Source organism: Dermacentor silvarum, chromosome 5 (genome assembly GCF_013339745.2).
Source record: "Dermacentor silvarum isolate Dsil-2018 chromosome 5, BIME_Dsil_1.4, whole genome shotgun sequence".
Classification (NCBI taxonomy): Eukaryota; Metazoa; Arthropoda; class Arachnida; order Ixodida; family Ixodidae; genus Dermacentor; species Dermacentor silvarum.
Window position 1 is genome coordinate 133245338 of NC_051158.1, and position 22906 is coordinate 133268243.

The 22906-nt window shown below is 47.3% G+C and overlaps 1 protein-coding gene across 1 annotated transcript in view; it reads right to left on the reverse strand.

Annotated features, from left to right (window-relative positions):
• Nucleotides 1–279: 279 nt before the first annotated feature.
• The window catches only part of LOC119453764 (uncharacterized), a 112955-nt gene continuing 90328 nt past the window's right edge, over nt 280–22906 (reverse strand). The window contains exons 4-8 of the mRNA XM_037715817.2: nt 21969–22165; nt 18950–19158; nt 14514–14802; nt 9719–10014; nt 280–4198 (exon numbers count right to left, since the gene is read on the reverse strand). Coding sequence (XP_037571745.1) covers nt 1444–4198; nt 9719–10014; nt 14514–14802; nt 18950–19158; nt 21969–22165 — 3746 coding nt within the window. The 3' untranslated portion in view covers nt 280–1443. The remainder of the gene's footprint in view (nt 4199–9718; nt 10015–14513; nt 14803–18949; nt 19159–21968; nt 22166–22906) is intronic.

Below are 22906 nucleotides of genomic sequence, written 5' to 3' on the forward strand. Positions count from 1 at the left end.
AGGCCTTGAAGGCCACGCCTCATTCAACTCATTCGACGCAACGTCAAGAAACGTCAGTGATAAGCTCTAGAATCAGACTAGAATGATACATGTTTCATAATTATATATACATATATATATATATATATATATAATAGCCACGTGTGTATACTCAATGGGTGCAAGTCTTCAACTGCTCACCTTTTTTTTCCTGCAGAACGAGCGACTTCTCCGACCATTTCTTCGGGAAAATTCGTAGATGTGTAACCCAGCGTAAAATATGTCACACGCAGAACCTTGAAAAAAACATGTGCAGTTTATTTTACAACAATGACAATGTTTGTTTGGTAAAATTGAGTGCGAAAGTCATTCTTCTAGCAAATACCGTATTTTGCTTTCGGTCCCGTATTCTGTTGTATTAGCCGAAGAGGCTAATAAGGATGAAACAAAGGACTCTTCTTGATCGTAGGCATTCTGTAAGTGCTGCTTACAGAGGACGTCATGGCAGTTTTTTTCTCTTGCTTGTAACAGTTTGGTACTGATTTCTATGCCACCGTAATGCACTGTACACAAAGTGCTACGGTGGCGCAGGCAACTGCATCTTGTTTGGAGCTTCATCTATAAGTCAGCTTGGCTTTGTAGGCCATCTGAAGTGCCGCGCACGTATATTGCTCATCTGCGCGAAATATGGCTTCTACGCAAGTAAGTGCTGTATAGACACTAGAAAATATGCAACTTTCGTTTAGACGCCATATTTTGTTACAATTTTTTTCCACAGGAGACTTTAATGGTGCCAACGTTCAAATGCACGATGGCGGGTGAAAGCAGAAAAAAAAATGGGACTTAACACTGCAGACATACGTTTTCTGCAAACTTTGCACAGCCATACAAAATACTAAAACAGGTTATGCTCGGATTACCTATGATGCTGCCTCACAAAACGCGAGACACGTCACAGAAAGCGAAGCAGTTCACAAAAAGCGATGCACCTGGCCTGTCTTCATTTGTATCTAGCTATTATCGGGTACCCGGGCTCCATCAAGCCCAAATAATTTTTATAGGGAGTGTATCAGCCTTCGAAAGCAGTTCCGTCTTTTTGCCATCATAACTGCCATGATGCTCCATAAACGAAAAGACTCATAAGCTCTCCTTCAACGCTGCCAACACTGGGGCAATGTCCGTCATCAGAACACCGTTAATGCTTTTACGCTTCATCACCATAGTGATTATTTAAATGTTCAGTCTCGCTAAGTTCTCTATGGTACGAGATAACACTCTGCTTTCGGTATTCGGCAGCGCGTAGAAGCGTGTCAGCTGCATTTTACTATGACGGGCGCCGTCTAACATTTCCTTCCGGAGAACCCAGCATCCCTACTTGGCACGTGTTGCGCTGCTCAGCAGCCACTCGGCGTTCGCGAGGCTCATCGCACTGACTAGCCGCGTTGACAAGTGTGCGAGAAACACTCATGCAGACTCGTTAGGCGACGGTTCCTCGTCGCCCGGCGCCGAACAGTCGACGCTGCCCTCGAAATCGCAGTTGCCGGTCTTGGCATTGAACAGCAGGCCGCCCTTGCAGTAGTGCGAGAACGTCTGCCCGCTGTGGCAGCGGTAGAAAACATGGCACCGACGCGCCACGTCCGGGTAAAATCCGTCTGGCAGCTGGTCGCACTCGAAGTGAAAGCCCGGAGGCACGCCGTGAGCGTGGTGCAAGCGTTCAGCAGGCGTCTTCGACGTCGACGTTCTGGACGGCTTGCAGTTGACACAGCCCCTGTGACGGGGCGGCGCGCAGGTCACCTTCTCGGGCACGTCGCACGTCTGTTTCACGGGGCTGAACAGGAGACCCTGCGGACACTCGTACGTCTTGCTTTTGTTCTTCGTGCACACGTGATACCTTCGGCAGCCAGACCTGAAATCGGCGAAAACACCCGTCTTCACGCACTTTATGCGGCGTCGTCTCGTCCCGCCCAGGTGCTGTTGCGGGAAAGGAAGCAAGGTGACCTCCCCGGGAGCAGTCGCTGGAGGGGCTGCTCCACCAACTGAAAACTGTGGGGAAGGTTCGGCTCTGACTGAACCGCCTTGCGAGGTGGGAGCGTCGACAGCAATCGGTGATGCTGTTGTGATTTCTGGTGCAGCTGTTGGCTTGCTGTCATAACTTTGTTCTTGGTAAGGCGCTGGTGGACTTGTTGTTTCCGTCGGTGCCCTAGAGGGTTCCCGTGCTGGTTGTTCTGTCGGAATCTGTGTTGGTGCCCGCGTCGGTTCACGATACACATCCTGTGGGAGCGTCTGCGTCACCCATGACCGGGCAAGCGTTGCTTCTGTTACTGGTACGTGAGTGACAGCTGCTTGCGTCACTCGTGCTTGCGTCACTCGTGCTTGCGTCACTCGTGCCTGTGTCACCCGTGCCTGCGTCACCCGTGCCTGCGACGATCGTGCTTGTGTGACTCGGGCTTGCGTCACTGGTGCTTGCGCTACTGTTGGTGGCGTCACGGGTGCTCGCGACGCCTGTCCGCGTGTCGCTTCCCATGTTGGTGCCCGCGTAGCTGCCCATGCGGGCGCTCGGGTTGCAGCCCACGCACCATCCCACGAGTCAGACCAGGTGGTTCTGCGTGCAGCTGTTCGGGCAGTTGTTCTTGTTGGCGCTCTTGTAGTTGCTGTGCTTAACGGTACAGGACCCGGCGTGGTTACCCGAGAAAATACAGGCGTAGTTTGGCGCGTCGTAGTTCTTTCAGTTGTTACGGCGGTGGTAGCCCGTGTCGTTTCTGTTGTGAAGCGTGCAGTTGTTTCCGGCAAATATTCTGAATAATAGTCTATGTCGTATTCGGGCACAAACTGCGGTGTAATTTTCCGTGTAGCTTCCGTAGTGTTGGCCTGCGTCGTCGGTGGTGTAGTTTCTGGCGCGAGCACTTCAGTAACCTGCGGCGTAGTAACCGGTGGCAGTGTATTCGCTTTCAACGCACTTTCTGGCTCAGCTTCTGGCCTGTAGTCTTTCGTGGCCGGAGGCAGAGTTACTAGTGTATCTTCCAGTCGAGGTAGTGGGACACCTTCGGGAATCTTTCTTGGAAGGAGTCCTGGAACAGCTTCTGGAATGCTTTGAGGTGTTGTCACAGGCTGAGTTTCACGCGCAGCTCCTGGAGTCACTTCTGCGGTAGTGTCTGGCAAAAATTCTGTATAATAATCTTCATACTCCGGCTCCACTTCTGGCCGTATCTCAGGCGTAGGCGCCGGCGTTGTAGTCGTCGTCGTTGTCGTCGTTGTTGTCGTCGTCGTAGCCTCAGTTGTAGTCGGCGTAGTCGATCGCACCGTAGTCACTGGTGTTGTAAATGGCGTAGTAGATGGCGTAGTCGCGCGCGTAGCCGCTCGTGTCGCTGCCCAACCACCTTGCCAACTAGCTTCCCATGTAGTTCCTCTTGCAGCCGCACGAGCGCTTCCTCTCGCAGACGCTCGTGCAGTTACGGGCACCGGCGCTGGCGTCGTCCACTCATAAGTGTATTGCGCAGTTGTTCGCCTCGACGACGTCGTAGTTGGCTGTGTAGAGGTCGGTGTAGTCGTTGTAGTGCTAGCTTGCGTAGTGGAAGCCGGTGGATCCGGTGAGACTGGTGGCTGCGTCACAGAGAAGTGTCGGTCCACGTGACACAGGACGGAGCTGGAGCAGAGGAGAAGCACCTGGTTGAATCTAGTACCTGGAGGGCACAACATGACCCGCTTTCGACCACCTTCACACGAGTAGTACCTCGCGCAGTCGTGCCCATTGTTCTCGTCGGGGTGCAGGCCATCGCGCCTGCCGTCGCAGCTGAAGTCGTCAACGGCACTCCCTGGAAGCACCAAGCCGGTCACGTCGGTGCCACGGTCGATGTCGCATGCGTTCCTGTCAGGATCGAAGACCGTGCCGGCGGGACAGCGGAAATTGAAGGCTCCAGCAGGAGCGCAGACGTGGAAGTCCCGTCGGTCAATGGATGGCAGCACCTCGGCAACGTCTCCGCAGTCGACTTCGAAATCCGTGTCATTGAGCCGTACGATGGTTCCAGTCACAGAGATGGAGGCCCGTGGTCGCAGCACAGCCTTGGAACAACCTAGAGTAGGGCGGCAAAGCATCCTCTCAGGGTCGAACGAGTGACCCTTTGGGCAGGCGTACGAGACGCCCTCGGAGCCTACGCACTCGTGCCAGAATCTGCATCCGCTGTTTTCGTCCACGAAGAGTCCCGGCGAGCCCTCGGGACACCTGCACGTTAAAATGTCACGAAATTTCACGTCAAAGTGCAATTTTTGCATTATTGTTTAGCTTTTTATGATCCCTTCATAGTTAAAACTTTAAAACCTCTGAAATTATGCTAGCTCAAGTATCTTGACGCGGCATGCAGAGTACTGCTCGTCATTAAAAGACGCATATATATATATATATATATATATATATATATATATATATATATATATATAAGGCCAACATCGCTGAAACATCCATTCACAAATGTACGAATGAAATGGTTGAATATGAGCTCTAACACAATGTCCGTGGAGGTCTAAGGGGCTTCCATGACTTTACGACCACGCTGACATATAAAAAAGTAATTTAGCAAATAGCAGGAAGTGCAATTATGTTCTCAAATTTTTTTCGAATGTCAGCACCGCCGCGCAGTCTTGGGAGGACCCTTCACCATGGCCATAATGTTGTACCTCATCTTGAATGTGAGTGTACATGAATACGTAAAAATAGTTTGCGGACTTTAGTTTGTATCTCATTGAACATTGATGGCACAATAAAAACTGCGCATTATATTTAACACTCAAAGATATTGCTGATTGCCACTTTCTTTCTTCAGCAGGTTTGGTGCTTTACGATTCGAAATTTCACTCGTTCTGTGTTATTGTGACTAGAGTACACAGTTCGTGTTTTTCTTGCGGCGTCGCTTGTCCTAAGAACTTTTTGTAATTGGAAAACGCTGCAGAATATGTCAATTTCTTGGCTCTTTTGGTAGCTGAACTTTTGCCTCTTTTCTCTCGACAGTAATCAATGACTGGACGCCATGTATATCTTTCTGGTCGAACATACTATCTATATCGGTTGTTTGTAGAGAGCATGAAGAATATTTTAAGCCCCTTGCAGCAGATAGCGCAATTCCATTCCTTGAAGAACATTCCGCGCGGATATGGGCATTGGCCAAAAATATCAAAATGCATTATCGACTAATTAGAAATATCACCCAATTACCTTGTTAAATAATTACGTTAAGCGCCATATTGCAATTTACAAATTGCACATGGTGGCTTTGCGAGGCGCCCCCACTTGGAACGAAGTCTCAGAATGACACCAGTTTTGAAAAATGATTTCCCACAGTGGCCGACGAAAAACATTGGATTTGCTGCTACTTTTGTGCTTCAATGTATGTATAAAACGGCGCTTTAGAAAAAAGTGGAACAGGGCAATTGTATGGCTGGTTTAACGGTGCATACGGGGAAACCGGTGCCATCTACAATGCCTTTCTCCCCATAGGCGAAGCATCGATTGCGATTGCAAATTGTCGAGAGCTCTAAGTAGTAAGGATATTAGTTTTATCGGCCGTATTAACTTGCAAACACTTGCCTACTAGCGAAATTAACAAGCACGGTAGCTAAACATGAGCACATCTTGCTCGATGACCGCGGAAACTCGCTGTCAAAACGCTGCTGTAAAGAAGCGCGGCAACAGCAGCGAGCGAATTGACCTTCGTGCTATTTCTCGTTTCAACGAGCACTAAACGTCGAAAGCACACCGCATACGAAACTACCGGCACTCGGCGTGGCGTACTTTGTCCACATCGCAGATCGCTTCAACAATACGGCGTGGAAGTACCAGCGGCCGGAGTGAAACGCCCCCCCCCCCCCCCTCTTCTTTATAGCCCCCCCCCCCCCCCCCCGCCCCCGTGCCTCGCGCGGTAGACGGTGCGCTTCTGACCGCCTTCCTCTCTCAAGCGCGCGATTGAGCTGCGATTGTCGGCTGACTCTCGCAAGCTCTCACTTTCCCATGCAGCGTATGGTGCGCGGCGACGATGTTATCGTGGTTGCACTTTAAACGGAACATCACCGTGACGGCGACTGCATAAATGCGCTTAGTGTGTCCATAGACTGCTATCGCTATAAAATTCTTTCTACGTGATCATTCCTTGCAAATCCAGCGGCTGCAGTTAGTGAATTGCATTATGCGCTGCAAAGTAATTAGATAAAAACCTTATATTAAAATTTTGATAACGTCCGATGACGCATAGTGATTTATAACGCAAATTATGCTAACTCCTTCGAGAAATTCAGCTCAATAACTAAAGTTATGCTATTCTTGCGGCTGGAAGTGGCGTTTGGGCCAGGAATCCACCAAGCCCATTGATGAGTAGGTTTGGTAGTAGGAATGAAGGCAAAGGATTTAATTTACATTATTTACACTGGCCCCTTGTACGCAAGCCCACTCCATCAGGCATATTAAACGTCTGAGTTCACATCAGGACACGTCAGAAACACCCCCACTGCACCACACGTATCCGCTTTCAATGCCGTCGTCTTCCCTAGGAGACTGGACTCGGGAATCTGATGTCGGTAGCTCGGCCAATACCAATCGTTGAATCGGTCGCAACATCCCTCCCATGTTCATGCACCGCTCTTCCGCGCCTGCCTCCAATGTCGCACCCCCGCCCCCGCATTCTTGAGTTTGCGTGGCCACCTGGAAAACTTAGCTCGAAGCTGTTCCCGCGGTTTTGGGCGACGATGCCCCCTTTCATCAATTAGCGGACTTTGCGTTACGGCCCTCTTGTGAAGATCAGGATTAGGTAGTACTCTTCACGGTAATTACTGTTTCCATCGATGGTGGTGGTTGTGGTTGACTAGACGCGAGCGCCTTTGTTAACGCGTCACCGTCTATGACACGCCCGATTGCTGTCGCTGCCCGCGCTGATGAATGAATCGCCTCATGGGAATCGTCCAAGGTATGCACTTGTCCAGGTTGAAAGGCAACACTATCTACCTCAAGTATTTTTTTTTCAATTCTGCATGGTTAAAAAAATTGTAATGCACATGCAAGGTGTTTCTCCTAAGTTGTGCCAAGGCCTAAATGTAACATATTACAAGAAACTCGGTATTTCTCACATTCCTCTTGAGTAAGCATATTATTCTTTACTCTGAGTTCAAATCAGTGTCAAAAGCAAGGTATTCCATTCAACGCAGAATGCTCAGTGGAAACGTTGCAGAATCACCTGAGAAATGTTCAACTTATTTCTTTCCATCAAAATATACGCCTTGGTTTCAATTTCCTGATTTTCCAAAAGTAAAAGCCTCGTGATTATCAACACTGGAATAGTGCTTACGCACCGTGTAATTTTTGCCATTTCACAAGAATCGAAACAACTTTCTGCGTTGCATAGAAATCGAACGTTTGAAGTGAAAATAATTGCTGTGAGACAACGGCCACGACCATCGCCTCGGATGCAACGGGGCATGGGACCTGTTGGCGCTTTACGGTATTACAATTGACAGCGCGCAACAGGAGAGGAATGCATCACCATCCATCCCCGAAAATTCCCGGCTCTTTGCACAGTCAGTATACTTTATTCGCAAGAACGGTTACAGCTTCAAGAATTCACATTTCATATTTATCGAAGTGGATCATTGCTCTATTTCCTCCATCGCTTCAGCGGACAAGGTATGTGGGCGAAATTGAAGCCACAAATCCTTGTATACGGTACAGGAGGTGGATCACGGAGGTGGATCACCTCCGTTGCTCAAGGTCTATTCATAGATTGTGGCTGCGTGAGGCAATTGATTATTGATTTGATGTTTGAAGTTTGAAGATCGTAAATTCACTGCGTGCAAGTCTCCAGTCCGGTAGCACCGTTTTTTTTTATCTTGCGCTCTAGTTAACTTAAGAAAACATGTTGCACATTTGTGAATACGCTTCGCAACGTCTCCAATGAAGGTATTTGATATTATTCAATCGTTTTGTAGTTGGTAATCCAGGTAAATTGAGTTAGTTGCGTTCGCGTGGCACGCTTGTTTTAAGGCATGGTACAAGTTCATTGAAGGACGCCGTACATAAAGACAAGTGAAGTGGAATGTGTATGTGCCGCTGTATGCCTTCCTATATCCTCCTAAGACCACTTGTACAACACATTGCACATTCCTTTCAACTTTTTTTTTTTCAAAGTTCGCTGGGAAGTGATTACGCAAAATATTCATTCTGGATATGAAGTACGGTGCATATGTAACTAAAGAAGTGGTTTACTCAAATTCTTGTCATCCGCTTTCGAAAAATTTGACACTGAATTGGTCTAGACATCTGTGTCGTGCTAGATGGCCGAAAGCAACCTTCACGTGTGTTTCGCAATCGCTGAGGTTGTGTGAAAATACCGAACGCGGCAACCACCTGACAATGTACGACACGTAGTTCCATCTTAATCTCTGTGTCATGAGTAAGGCGCCGACGGCGCCATAAAGAAGACAAAGACGATGTGAGCGGAGCGTTCTGAACGGCGCGAGCGCGCGAGGCGCGTGAGCCGAGGCGTGATCGAGGGATGAACGGCGTTGTCTGAGCATTATCGACGTGGTTCCGGGCCAGGAAGGTCGCATCGCCAGCACCGCACTGGCGACGGGAGACTTGGGGGTCTGGCCGAGTCCGTGACGTTGGCCGTCCACGGTGTGGCCGTCGACCTCGGCAAGTTCGAGTGAGGCTCCTGGACCGGCTGCAGCCTCTCACGGCAGGACCGGGCACCCCAGAAAGGACCCCTCTTCCACGGCAGACCGGCACGCTCGATGATCCCCGGAACGCCACGTCGGCACTCGGGAAAGGAGCGAGACGGAAGCAGCGGCCGAGGACGTCGCTAGGCCTAACCCGTCACCTCTCCCGGCCACGTCAGCAACAGCGACCGGGGTACCCAGGCTTCCGAGACGAGCCAGTTGAAAGACCGACTTCTACGCAGCAACCTTTATGCGACGGTCGGCGAAACAACCACATTGAAGAGTTGACAAGACTCCGGCCGGGAAAATACGCGCATCGACGGACTTTCGTAAGAAAGACTTTCCTCTATCGTCACTACAGTAGGCCAGTGATGCCAGACTTTGGGGTAGGAAGGGCCTAAGACTAACGGAGGTGAAGTTAAGGATATTTAGTGATTCATTAGGTTGTTTTTGTTAACCTTTATTTATTCATTGTCTTTTAGTTCGGTGTGCACTTGAGTTTTAGTTTGAGGTTTTTTGGCTTTCGTGTGAGAATTGAAAAATCTGTTTGCTGTGTTGCCATGCCTCTTCCCTCTCCATCTCTCATAACACCCGCACGCCCCCGAGATCAGTGACACAAAACACATCACACTCTGCGTTTAAGCACTGAAACGCAGTTTTTACCATAGCGAACATGAGGAGATGACGCAGATAATTTTTTCAAGCACATGAAGACGCAGCTTTTGGCATATAACCGTGGTACCTAAATTTTAAAAAACTGTTTTGCAAGTTCACAACATAACAGTATGCAACAAAACATATCTTGAAGTCCGATTATATCCCATAGTTGTGCTCGGGTCTCAGGGGGATATGTTTGCGACCACGTGTCTTTGTTTCTTCAGTACGGAGAAACAGCGCCATAAAACGAGTCAAGAAAGACGGACAGGACAGGACTGGTGTTTGCCCTCTTGTCTAGTTTTTTTCGCGGTGTTTCCCCGTAGTGAAGCCATACCAACAATCTCATATTCAGACCCTATTGAAGTATATTTCTTTGCGTCTATCCACGTACTTGAAGGTACCGACGACGCGTGGCGGGCGGCACGGCGTTGACGCGTCCTCAACGCAGCGGCCAAACTCGGTGTCGTAGCTCAGGCCACCCCCGCAGTCCTGGACCACTTCCAAGCCATCGGCGCAGATGCGGTAGCTGTAGCACGACGTCCTGTAGTCAGGAAACACACCGATCCGACCTTCACATTCATACTGGCCGTAGGAGACTCCATCAATCGCGGCTACAGGGCCCTTTGTTTGGCAGCCGGGAAGAGTGGGGTCAAAGACCGATCCTTCGGGGCATGATGAGGTGGCCACCTGCACGACAGTCATGGGTTTAGACAGGATTACCTTTCATGCCATAGAGCGATAACAAACGATCAGTTGCTTTTAAAATGCTTCAGTTTAATTACGTGCAAGGTTCCCGCATTGTGCTGCATATCTGATGTTTTCTGGGCCAACCATAGGCCTATTAATGGCTTAAGGGTAAAGCAGTGCTTTTCCCTGTTATGTCCTTCAGCTTTCTCGCAAAAGATGGATCCCGCTTATTTAATTCGCGTACCATTGTGCGCAGCAAGTTTGTATTAAAAGCAAGGCTGAGTTTATCAAGTAAGGTATAGAGAGCTAACGTGCATTTAGGCCCTTTCGAACACAATGATTTCCATGCTGAAGTACTAATGAACCATAGAACTCCAGTAAAACTGCATTAAAATGCGAGCGCGCAGCTCAGCGCATTGATTACAACTGTCTACTGAGACGATCCCTTCCTGTCCTTATGTGACCTTTCTTAGTATGGAACTCTGATATGTGTGGTACTCACTGCCGCCATTCGAATTTCGATGGTGGAGTGTGATCACGCGAACTTCGAGCAGTTGGATGAACAGCCGCCATCAGACTTAATCGCAGCAATGAAACACGTGTATTATTGCATAAATGAAACCAAAGCGGTTTGTAAGGAGCAAACAGCGAATGCTGCGGAAGTAGGACGCATTAGTCTATAGCATTTTCAAAGCGCTGTCACTATACACATCCAGCACCCTGTGCACGAGATGCACAAAGAAGCTTTAAACGCGTTACGAATAAGTGTGATTGCTTCTGTACGTTAAATGCGTTAATTCATGTCTTCATACTAGCGGCGTTTTAGAAAACAGCATGTGCTTTTATTTCGGGGACCCGTCTATTAACGAATAAAAATAAATGTTCATTGCATAACAGTGCTGTTGGAGGGACCTGACATAGCAGCTTCAAGTCACTCAGCATTTCGAGTACCTGATTATCACAGCGTAAACACTTAGCTTTACGGCATTTTATGAATTGAAACAATAAAACCTGTATTTAGTGGATAACAAAAAGCATGTGCTAGCTGCCACACAGGTCTCACCAACCTAACCAAACAGCAACCTCTACATGCCTATATTTGAAACAAAGCAAGCAATGTTAGCAACAACAGAGAAGAATTTAGATGAAACAAAGCGACATAATGGTAGCCTATAACGGTGGCCAATGGTAGCCTATAAGACAGCTAAACACAATAATCGCATAAAAAGATGTGAAGGAAGCCTGCAGAAATGAGAGTATGTCGTATACAGTTATCATTTTCCTTAGTATGTAGCCTTTTCCGTTTCCGCGTCAGTGATTAAACGAACAAAGAATGTAGAGGGCTTAGTTTTAGCCTGTAGTCGGCCTCACTCAAAGAAAAAAAATTGGCAGCCGATGAATGCTGAATGCTGATGATGGAGCGAAGCTTCTTGGACAATTGCGGCTGCTGCTTGAGCTTTCGCTTCGGGGTCTTGCTGCCGTTCCGGGCGTGCTGCTGCTTCTCGTGCTCGTAGCTAGCTTCGTGGCGTTGCCGTTGGGCTGCCGCATATCGTTCTCGAAGTGTAGGATCAGAGTCACGACGTTTTCGCTTACGTTCGGGCTCCTGCATACTGCAGTGCAAAGTGTCGCGGCGCGGCGCCGGCGCAACACCTGCGCGCGGTTGGTATGCGCGCTGCGTGCGCTTAGCGAACGGTTCTGCGCATGACGTCGTGCGCTTTCTCGGAGAGGGGTTTCGAAGTGGCGCCGGCGCAGCGCAACACCTGTGCGCGGTAGGTATGAGCGCTGCGTGTGCGACGGGGAGCTACGACGACGACGGCGACAACGGACATGTGAAAGCCTAAGGAGCTTCGCTCCTAAAAACACGGTGCAAAACGATGAAGACGAGCCTACCAGAGAAGAGAACTGGCTGCAAGTACGTGGGTGAACTAGTTGAAAATGCGTTGTGGAATACAAATAGTCCCTATAGGTTTGTTACATTGCAGAGTAGAATATCAATCACACTAACCAGAAGTAAGAACGGATTCGTATCGTTGTTATAAAGTTTCACCTGAGGGGCGAAGAATTTACAGGGATACCAAAGTAGTATTAGACAATGACATAAAGCGAGTCTTGTAGTTTTATCGGCAAATACAAATCAAAGTCAAAGTTCCCCTAGAAGTTAAACAAGCGTGTTGTCACGCGCTCAAAGATGCAGACAGATCAACAGAGCTCGTGAACAGAGGCATACACATGAACAGACCGCGAGGCAACGATGACCTAGTAAGTAGCGCCTGCAGCGGAGGTGCGTGCGCCTGTCCCAAAGCAATCGTTCAGTGCTGCCGTTCTCTAAACCATTTAAGCTATTTCACGCCTCCAAAGCTCAGCGGCACTGGTGACTTCAAACATTGGAAGCCTGACTAGGAGCAGGGAGAAGCAGTGGGCATCAAGAAGTCTTAATGAGCACTACCTTAATGCGCCATTTCATCAAGCTACCGCGATTCTTGGCTGGACCTCACCCGTGCCCTCCTGCCGTCCTCGTGTTTGGCGCCAGTACCATTGGCACCCGCTGCAGATTATGTGACCTCCAACGCGTGGCGCGCGGGTCTAGTGATATCAGCAGGATGTAAAATTGGGCAAGTCGGCATAGCTTCGTGGTTACAATAGCACGATTGGACACGGACAGACTGTTCGGGAATACCGAAGTATTCGTGTGGTGTCCTCTCCTTTTCACTTCGTCCTTGTCCAGCCACGCTGTTTCAACGCCGAAGTTATGTTAGCCGGTCTCAGAGAGCTGGGCCGCACGTACACCACCGCAACCTCCAGAGCATCGAGAGCACGACGGCGGCGACATCTCCGATAGTGCCCAGACGGCGATTACGCGCCTAGAGTGTCTGTATGATTCCTACCGCATAACAGCCTATAGTATCAAGTCCTGCCACAAATGCATCAACATACTCAAACAAGAGCAACAGTTGAAACTTATAACTATGGAAGAGGGACAATTTGTGTTTCATAAGGGAAACTACTTTTTTGTGGCGGCTTTCCTGACTCCAGCACATTGCCCAATGCGTACACAGTGAGCGTGAACAAGTGTTCTGTTTCTCGCGCTTTTTTCTGGAAACTGAGAAATGTGTGATTGTGTGATAAGTGGGTACTCTTAATACCAAATTTTTTAAAGCAATCGACATCAGTTGTCGTGTCACTTACACCGTACCTCGATTGCTTTCTTGCTTTTTTAGCGCCACTCTTTGTCACCAGGCACGTCGCTACGGCCTCCACGTGGCTTGCATTCATTATTGACTTGGAAAAATCGCCGCCCTGATGTCTTCGATGCTTGTTTAGCCTAATAATTGGCCCCACAGGGCTTCCTGGTTGCGAGATATATTTGTCGCCACATCAGCTCCTTCGAGAACGTCACCTCCAAAACAGGGACGCAAAGTACAACCTTCATCTCAGGCATGGTGCACTGGTGATAGTCAGAAGCAAGCCACATCGCGAAGTTCACTACGCACAGGACGTTCTGCGACAAAGCAACCATACCTGCTTTTGATTCCCTGCCGCAGCCACCACGCTTGTAATTCACAAAGAGGGGAAAGTCACCCGTGAGCGTGCTTGCATGTCCATACGTGCTAAAGAAACTATTCCGGCAGAGACCATCACAGTGTGATTGTCTACGCTACAGATCTGGTTACCTAATTAAGTGAGTGAGTGAAATAACTTTATTGAGGTCCAGAGAAGACGCAGGGGACACCCGCGCCACCCGGCTAGTCCCACGTAGGGACCGGCAAGCCACGTAGGGACCTAAATAAGTATCGGGATTTTTGGTGCCAACATTATGAAGCATGCCACTGTTGGGAACTCGGGAATTACTTTGACCACCACCTGGGGTTCTTCGACGTGTTACCAATGCACAGTACAGGAGCGTTTTTGCATTCCGCCGCCATTGGAACGCGGCCGCCGCTGCCGGGATCGAACCAGCGACATCGATCTCAGCTGCGCAACGCCATGTAAACACTGCGGGTAACCTTCGTTATTTTATATGGTATTGAGAGTGACTTCATATATCGCGACAGTCATCTTGATACGCGGACCAGGAGGAACTCGTCCTCGGCTTAGAGTTCCACCACCTTGGCACAAGAATTGGCCCCTGTGTCCGTCACCACAAGAGGCAATTGGAAATCACTGGGAGCGGTCTTTGTTCTCCAAGCAATACAGGATACTCATGGTGATATTGGTTGTGGTCGCAGCAATTGTGATGATGACCACAGCGATACGACGATGATGAAGAAGGAGATGGAATGTTTTCTGCAAGTATGAGCTAGAATATTACAACTCTGACTTACACGAGAGATATTTTTTTTCTCTTGTGAATAACTTAGTTTTATAACACAAATATGGGCACGCTAATTGGCCACTGAATAATCTTTGAGCATTGCAACTTGGTACTCCATTTTTATTACGCCGCCTTTCATTTCGCGATGTATGCCAACTTTGCATAAATGCACTTAGAAACAACAGACCTTGACTTGGCCAAGACAACCGTAGTAGGAATCCGCTGTCGTGCCCGCGTACACGCCGTCGGGGCGACCGACGCAGTCCGGGTCTGCGTACTCTTCGGCGAAGGTGCACTTGACGTCCGCGGCGGGCCGGCAGTTCAAGGTGTTGGCGTCAAAGACGGTGGCCTTGGGGCAGCTGCCCACTTTGAGGAGGACGCCATCCCGGCACACAGCGAACTCTCGACAGCCGGTCAGCGGGAAGAGACCGTTCGAGCCAGGGGCGCAGGATGCATCTTGCACCTCGCAGCTCGCCCTGTTGGCCAGAATGGGCACAATAAGCTGCCGGACTGGTCACATACCCTAATTTTTAAAGACGATAGTCTTTCTTGGGGAACTTAAACGCTGAAAATTTGGTCTGTCTGTCTGTCTGTCTGTCTGTCTGTCTGTCTGTCTGTCTGTCACCCGATTCAGCCACCCGGCCAAAGTTGGACCACTTGCTTACCGCCCACACTACTTAAACTGGCACGGCTGTTCATACTTGTGAACGTTATCGATCACAAAGTAAATATTACGCATATCTGAGGCGCAACATCACTAGGTAAGTATTAGGAGGTGTGTTCCTTTAATAGCAAATACATAGATACGTAACTCTAAAGACCCTAGTTTCTTAAGCTGCGCTGAAAATGCCATGCTATGCGCGCCGACGAAAGACGTTCCCCGACTGTGCGCCGACGAGCGCCCTCTGCCATGGAGGAAGGAAACCCTCTGCACAAGCTCATGTTTCCCGATGTATTGCCAGATGGCGTCCATGTCTCACGCAGCGCCTCCTCAATTTTATCAATGCCAGCCAGATGCTGCCGATTCAACATAAAGGAAGCGCTGTCTGAGGCAGGGCAAAACATAAATGGCCGCTTGATGAAATAATGCGGTAAAATGAAATCTGTTCAAACAAACCTTCATGCCAGGACGGAAATGGTACGGGAACAGCATCACGGGTGGCCGCGGTTCAGACCAGCACTCATGTAGTACGGCCCGCAGAAGACTATCGTCTTTCGACGACATTTGCAGCGAAGCACGCAGATACGCGGCAAATTTTTTTAATGCCAACCATTTTATCTAATCTAGACCGGCTTTTTCTGCCGACTATCTGACCGTTTTCGTGGACCAATCTCGAAGGTAGTGTCGTCTAACACAGCGTTTTAAATAGAGACCTCGCGCTGAATTTATAGCGCCCAGCCGTTATCAAACGTCCAGACAGCGCTCAATGTGGCCTTCGGACCAGCGGTAGAGCGCCAATGAATCAATGTGCAATAACTTATTGCTTGACACATCCGCACTCGGAATCTAAGCATAGCACATCTGGATTATTGCACAAATGCCCATTGACGTCAGCAATGACGCAGATTGGGCTTGATCAGCCCTAACCGGTGAATTCACCAATTAAAACACCAGTGATGTCACCGGTCAAGACATCATCGAAACCAGAATCAGTGGACCTATACGTAATGATTAAAGTGATGTGTATATGTATAATTGTGCATACTTTACAAATATGAAACTGTAAAATTATGCATAATCATTATCTCTAACAATGCATCCCCATATGAACACTTCATCCTCACAACCTTGGCATATGTTCTGCTTCAGATATTTACCCCGGTTTGTCAATTCCCTTCAACGGCCAAATAAAATGATTCGCACTGCGTAGCATTTGATTGAAGTTGTGGCTGCCAATAGTTTCTTTATTTGACTTTAAACTTATCCTTTTTGATCACATCAAACGTAGCCATGATGTCTACCTGCATAAGCCAAGCAACATAGGCTATTTCTTAATACCCGACCTCACTACAGGCCGACAATATCTTTGCTAATATGAAATTATAAAAACAGTGAGACAATACTTCTAAGACAATAATTAAAAAGTATTATTTCAGTTATAGGGCCATGCCGAGAACTTTGAGGGTTTGGCGGTGTTGGAAATTGCTATGTGCGCACAAGTAAGGGCGCCTTACGGGCTTCAAAATGTCTCCATTTGCTGCAGATCTGGATAAACGAAATAGTCCCATTTGGTTTATACTTTATGTCCTTGCGTTATTTATCTTGACACAATATTAGCATTTACGATCATATTGCGTCAACATTCATGGTGACGAAGCAGGGATGGAAGACTTGCTAACAGATGGGTGAACATCTGCCAACACTAAAGACAACACTTCCACATGCATTACTAACAACCGTGTCGCGTTATTCTTGACGAAATTCGTAAACGCGCGATCTGTATTTCTGGGAGAAGCTTATTTTAGTCTCCTGTGCCCCACAGAAGGGTACCTTCGCTCCTTCCAAGATTGCTCCATTTCACATTTGTTCAAACGCGATAGCGTTAAGGGCCCAGTGTCGCAAAAAATCTGGTGTCGATTTGATTGTATCGTAGCTCGGTGGCGGAATTTCCGTGATCGATAATTTCCGTGTATATTAAGTTATACGTATATGCCACCCCTTGCTACATGACATGCGTTATATGGAGGTTATATTGCCACACCATTCTATCAGTAATGTTGATCATACTTTGTCTTACATTCTTGACAAAGTTATTCCTCGAAATTTTGAGAATGACAGCCTGTAAACAAATGCCATGAAACAAACCACCGACAGCACATGTTTTTTATGTTAAATCTTGTCAGACTGAAATATTAAAAGTGCGAAACCATAACAGAAACCCCAACATGATGCAATTTTTTTGCGCGGCTGTGCACAACCTCCGGGATCACCCACGCAAGTGGTCGCGCTTCTACCAGGAAGCTCGCCTTCGTGCATAGCGTTCACTGCTAGGGTTTCCCGGTAAGCATTAGGGCTACATAAGCTGCAGTGGCCGGGAAGAGTGAGAAGCAGTCAGGGTTATGGGAATGCTACCGGGTTCCACTCTTAAAGGCGAAGCTTAGCTTAATTTAGTTCTATTTGGAGCGAAGTAAATGGTCTAATTTTGTAACTCAAGAAATCTTTGCAGAATTTTCAAGGACGTAAATTGCGCAGTTTGAAATGAGATAAGCGCAGTACGCGCAAGACTCTGTGTAAATATGTTCTTCAATCAACTTTCAAAGACATCGTTAGGAATAAGTGAAGGTAGCATATCCTACCGCAATGTGCCCTGTCGCCGCCCATGCGGATAAAAAGAAAGTACCATTCTGTGACTGCGTAGGACATCAGAGTAGTATAGAAGCTGTACGAATTACTGATTACTAGTAAAAATGACGCTACCGTCAGTCAGCTACCGCTATAGTTCCCTGCAATTTTAACTTCGTTTCGTTTTCTCCTATCTTGAACAGTATAGTTTTGACACCGACGCATGCGGAATAACCCGCGCAACCCAACCGACAAACATTTATTACCTCTTTTTCAGTGCCGGCCAAGCTGGTATCATGGGTAATGCCGGGTACTCGTGTTTTGCTTAGGTGTAGAAGAGATGACAAGCATAGGCTCAATATATATGTAATACAAAGGTTCATAATTATAAAGCTGAAGAAAACCGTGAGGACGTCGACGATTAATGTAAAGAAAATTCGAAAGGGCATATGTCACAAAACGTACATACAATTAATTTCCCGACAGCCAAGCGGATGTAAGCATAATGACTGAGCAAACCGTCTCCTATTTGCAGCATTCTTCTAACTCAATGAATATCACCAATGATAATCACCATCACCATCATAATCAGCCTATATTTCTGCCCACTGCAGCACGAAGGCCTCTCCCTGCGATATCCAATTACCACTGTCTTGCGCTAGCGTATTCCAACTTGTAACTGGAACTGCAATACTGATTGTAATTGCAACAACGTTAGCGCACATCACTATCAGCCTATTTTAACCGCACAAAGCCCGGCATATCCTATCAGTGTGGAAAAATTTACGCAAAAGTCTAAAGTAGCGTTTTTTTTTTGCACGTTGGATGCGTAACTTTCAACTGTGTACCACTCAAAAAACTATTGCTAATTAATCAAAACACATAGCCATTTATTTACTTGAAATAACAGTTTGGGTATTATATTTATAGCTTTTGCGCATGTAGCCTCCGAGGCGAGAAATATAGGTGATCAAGTTGTTTTAACTTTGTTTCTTGAGAGCTTTAATGGAGTTAAGTTCATTGCAGGATGAAGCCTCCCCCAGATGTAACCAATTATCTTTGGTCAGCTGACGCCCAGCTATACCAGAAAATGTAGTCTGATCACACAATCTAGTTCTGAGCTGTCCTCGCTGTGCTCCCCTTCCCTTGGCACCCGTTCTGCGCACCTTGAATATGGGCAGCCCACCTACACCTCATTATTTATGTGGCATTTTTTACCACTTTGACGCGAACGCGGTCAGACGTTCAACGTTTTGCCTTCGAAAGCAGGGGCACTGACATTAACTCGTTATCGTAAGCAGCACCGAGTGCATTGCAGAACAGTAGAGACAGATACCTACTTCCGTGGGTAGTCGCAGGCGAGCTGCTTGCGACTGAAGATGAGGTCGGACGGGCACGAGAACTCCCGAGCGTTGCCGGTCACGCAGAGCACGAACTGGGCGCACCCCGGCGCCGGGTAGAAGGCGTCCGGCAGACTGGCGCACCCGTTATCGCCCTCGCACAGCACGCCCGTCGAGTTCTGACAGCGACCTGCTTCAAACAGCTGACCCTGCGGGAGGTTGACAGGCGAAGGGTTATCGGCAACACCGCTCAACTACACGCAACTCGGATCCTTTGATTCACAAAAAAATTGCTGTTGTACTTTACTTCCTGCTCTATCTGGGTCATGCTCTGTACACGGGCCGCCTAATGAGCGTGAGTCTGATCCCCTCATCAATTCTCGTCAAGTATGTGCTTGACGACTTGACAGAATGAAATCACACTGTGAAGAAAGTTGATACTCTACCTGAGTAGTGGTCGACTCTTTATGCTTTCTAGTTGCATTGGACGTTTTCGTGCAATACACCCAGGTAACACAAGGTACCAGACTTCGAGATGTTCGTAAAATTTAGTAACTGGTATTGTTTATTTCTTACATCATAGTAAGCAGTTTCAAACAGATATGGGTAACCTACCGATAGCGTTCTTCCGACACAACAGTAGCGTTGTCCGGCGGGTGCGTGAGAGTATGTGTCATAAGACAACAAAGAAAACATGCTACCTGATGACACATATATTTACTTCAATAACCACAGTCTAACACATAGTCTTACGCTAGTAATGTTCGTAATAGCAAATTCCAACCAATCTTGATGCTGCACTAAAGATTAGCGAATGTTACTAAGCAATGACAAATATAAAACTTTCAAAAGAAAAGCATTGCAAATTCGATCTCCGGCTTTTCAAGCTTTCAGGACAGAGGATGTAGAGCTCGTAATAAAACTGCCACGGGTGTTGATAACATAGAGGAGCATCGTTCACTGAAAAACTCCTTGGAGAAGTGAGAGTGATTGTAAACAAAACGTTGGGCATGCATGCGCATCTGTGTTTCCTCCGTCATGTGCTGACTCACAGCGTTAATTCAGTGGCTGTGGCGACTCGAGTTCTATACACACCCACGACGACTTCAGTTCTGATTAGGATGGGATAGTAAAACTCTCGCGTGCTTAACCGATTGTAGGACAACAGGACATATACGTCCCACTTTCTGATGCGCGCGACAACGCTTCTCAGCGGCAAAGGAGCGCATTCGCCACTTGTGTGTTGCTGCCTTTTATATACATGCTTCAACACTTCATGGTAGACAACTTTTATGAATGGTTACCAAGTGGCGACAAGTGTGCAACAGTTAAAACATTCTTTACAATTGTTAAAATGATCGCTGGACTTGGACCACATGGGCTCGCAAGAAAACAGTTCTAGATATTCCTGGTAGATTATTCCTCTTTCATACACTTATCGTTGCACCTTTATCTCGCAATAAGCAACCATTTTTGCATCTTGAGGCGATAGGACGCAAGGTGCATCCTTATGAATGCACGTTCAAAAGCACGCACATGCAAAAAAAAAAAGAAAAAAAGCGCTGCTGCCGTTGGTGTTTGACGCTCGGTTGAGAACTGCGCAACAACTTTTTCTGGGTGCCCTCCGCTTTGCAGCTTTGGCCGCCGTGCTTCAGCACGCTTTACGAGGTAAGTGGTTACATACAATTATTTAATTGTAACCCTCGAAGGTCAGTGAGACGAATGAGTTCCAGTTTTCTAAAGGGCCATGTAGTGTCAGTGGGACCAATACATGCCATATTTTATGATTAAATGGCTTCGTTTGCCGAAGCGAAATTCGGTGCAGTTAGGTTTTTGCTTTTTCTAAGGGTCTCATTTACTTTACAACACAAACAATTTCGAGGGTTAGGGTTCCCGAGGCAAGTAGGCAAACAGAATTTTTATGGGTGTGCGATTTGTGGTTTTTGATACCGAATTTATTATTTGCGAATAGTGCCAGAAGCGAAGCGACTCGACTCGAATATCGAATAGTTTTCGAATAATTAACAGCCTTACACACTTATTATAAAACTGTGTTCACATCTTACTATTCTTAAGATCATAAAGGTTGCGCCCGTACCCAGTACGTTTTGAAGCGTTGTTTAATTAAGGTGCAAATGTAGCATTAGGCGTAAGCAATTAGTTTCTTCGCATGCACAGCACTCTTCAAAGAGTGCGAATGATAACTGCATACGAGCATATAGCCTGTTAAGTGTGGCTACCTAAGGCGACGTTGCCTGCTCCACTAGACAAGTTCTCATGTTTTATGTCCATGCTGTGCTCGCGAGGGTGAAACCTAACTGTACTTTTGCTTCAACATTATATTCAATTGTGAGTTGGCGTTCTGAAATATTCAAAAAGTTGCCGAAAAATAGTCGCATTTATGAATAATGGCTATGCGATGTAGGAATAGGACAGTATTCGATTCGTTATTCGAAAGACATGAATATTCGCAAACCCTTAAACATTTCGCTAAGAGACCCGAGAGGGTCAATAGGATATTTGCGTCCCACGTTTCGAAAGATAATTTAGTGTCAGCGGGACAAATAGTTTCCACTTTGGTAATATAAACGGCTTCATCCAGTGAAATCAAATTCGTTGAAAGCTCAGTACCTCATTTATTCATACCACAAGAAAAAGAAAAAAAAATCACGAGTTCTGTAAAAAAAATACACACTGTCCTGCAAAGGTTGCAATGGGTGGTGTCCGAATCCGTGCTGCCGCAATGGCTGCCTCATAGTAACAAAAACAGATGTCAAAAACTGTGCCTTTGCGGGTCGCACGCGTAGGAGCTTTCAGAGCCGGAAACAGTCATGGCTACCATGTTGCAACACCACCTATTATGGCTTACGCTACAGAACGACATGTGGTCAAATATGAAACCGCAGCCTTTGAACAAGGCATCCGTAAGACATTAAAACTCCATCAATCAATATATCACTCCATCTCCGTGCTTTGTTTTCTTTCTTATGCGTCCTCCTCTCCCATGCGTGTTGGTTACCTGTGGGCAGAGCGCTTCCTCCCTTTCTCCATCCTGGCACCGGAAATACCGTCTGCACCCGCCCACCCGGTCAGCAAACACGCCGTCCGCATCACACCGTAGCCTCGGGCAGCCCACTTTTCCAGCCGGACGGCAGCGGCCCAGACGCCAGTCGAAGAGAAGTGAGCCCGGACAGGACAGCGACGTCTTCCGGCCTCCTGCCACGCGAAACAGTAACGCCATTAGCGCTACGTTCAACTCCGCAACACAACTAGCCATGTACTGAAGCAGCCAATGGTAAAGAAATTTTACTGGTACACCAGTTCATATATAAACTGCAGACATGCCGAGCACCAGAAGGAACACAGGCCAGTAGCGGGAAGTTAAGCAGGTCATGGTTCAAAGCGAGAACAATTTGTTCAAGCAACCTCGTCAGACCTAACTCAATCCCAGTGACACAACACCTTTTAAAGTCCGTTATTATTGTCATCCTCTCTGTTATGATTCTGAAAAAAAAACAACGCTTTATCACATTGCACGAGTACATGTTCGCATGAGCAGGTCCATAAATTGGAATAAAGTTCATTCGCCCAGTTCGTTCATATGAATGCGTATTTTGTTTCCTAAACGCATATATAAGGGCTTAAGATTACATGAGGGTTTCTCGATCGCTTTGACTTTTCATCCGGGATTACCGCCTCATCTGGTGGCATTGGAAACATTAAACAGTCATTTTTCGTCATCGGTGGGAGATTTAGAATACGTCACATACAAAGTATAAATTGTCTCAAAAACTAGTGGCAAGGAAATTATAATACACGCTTGACATGTGGTATCACCTGCAACTATCTTGATGTAACAGCACATAATTTTAGCTTATATTTCCTGGTTTAACTTTGAAAATTATGAAAGCTGTTGGCCATGGGCTGGACGCATACTTTTGAGAGGATAAAGGCAGA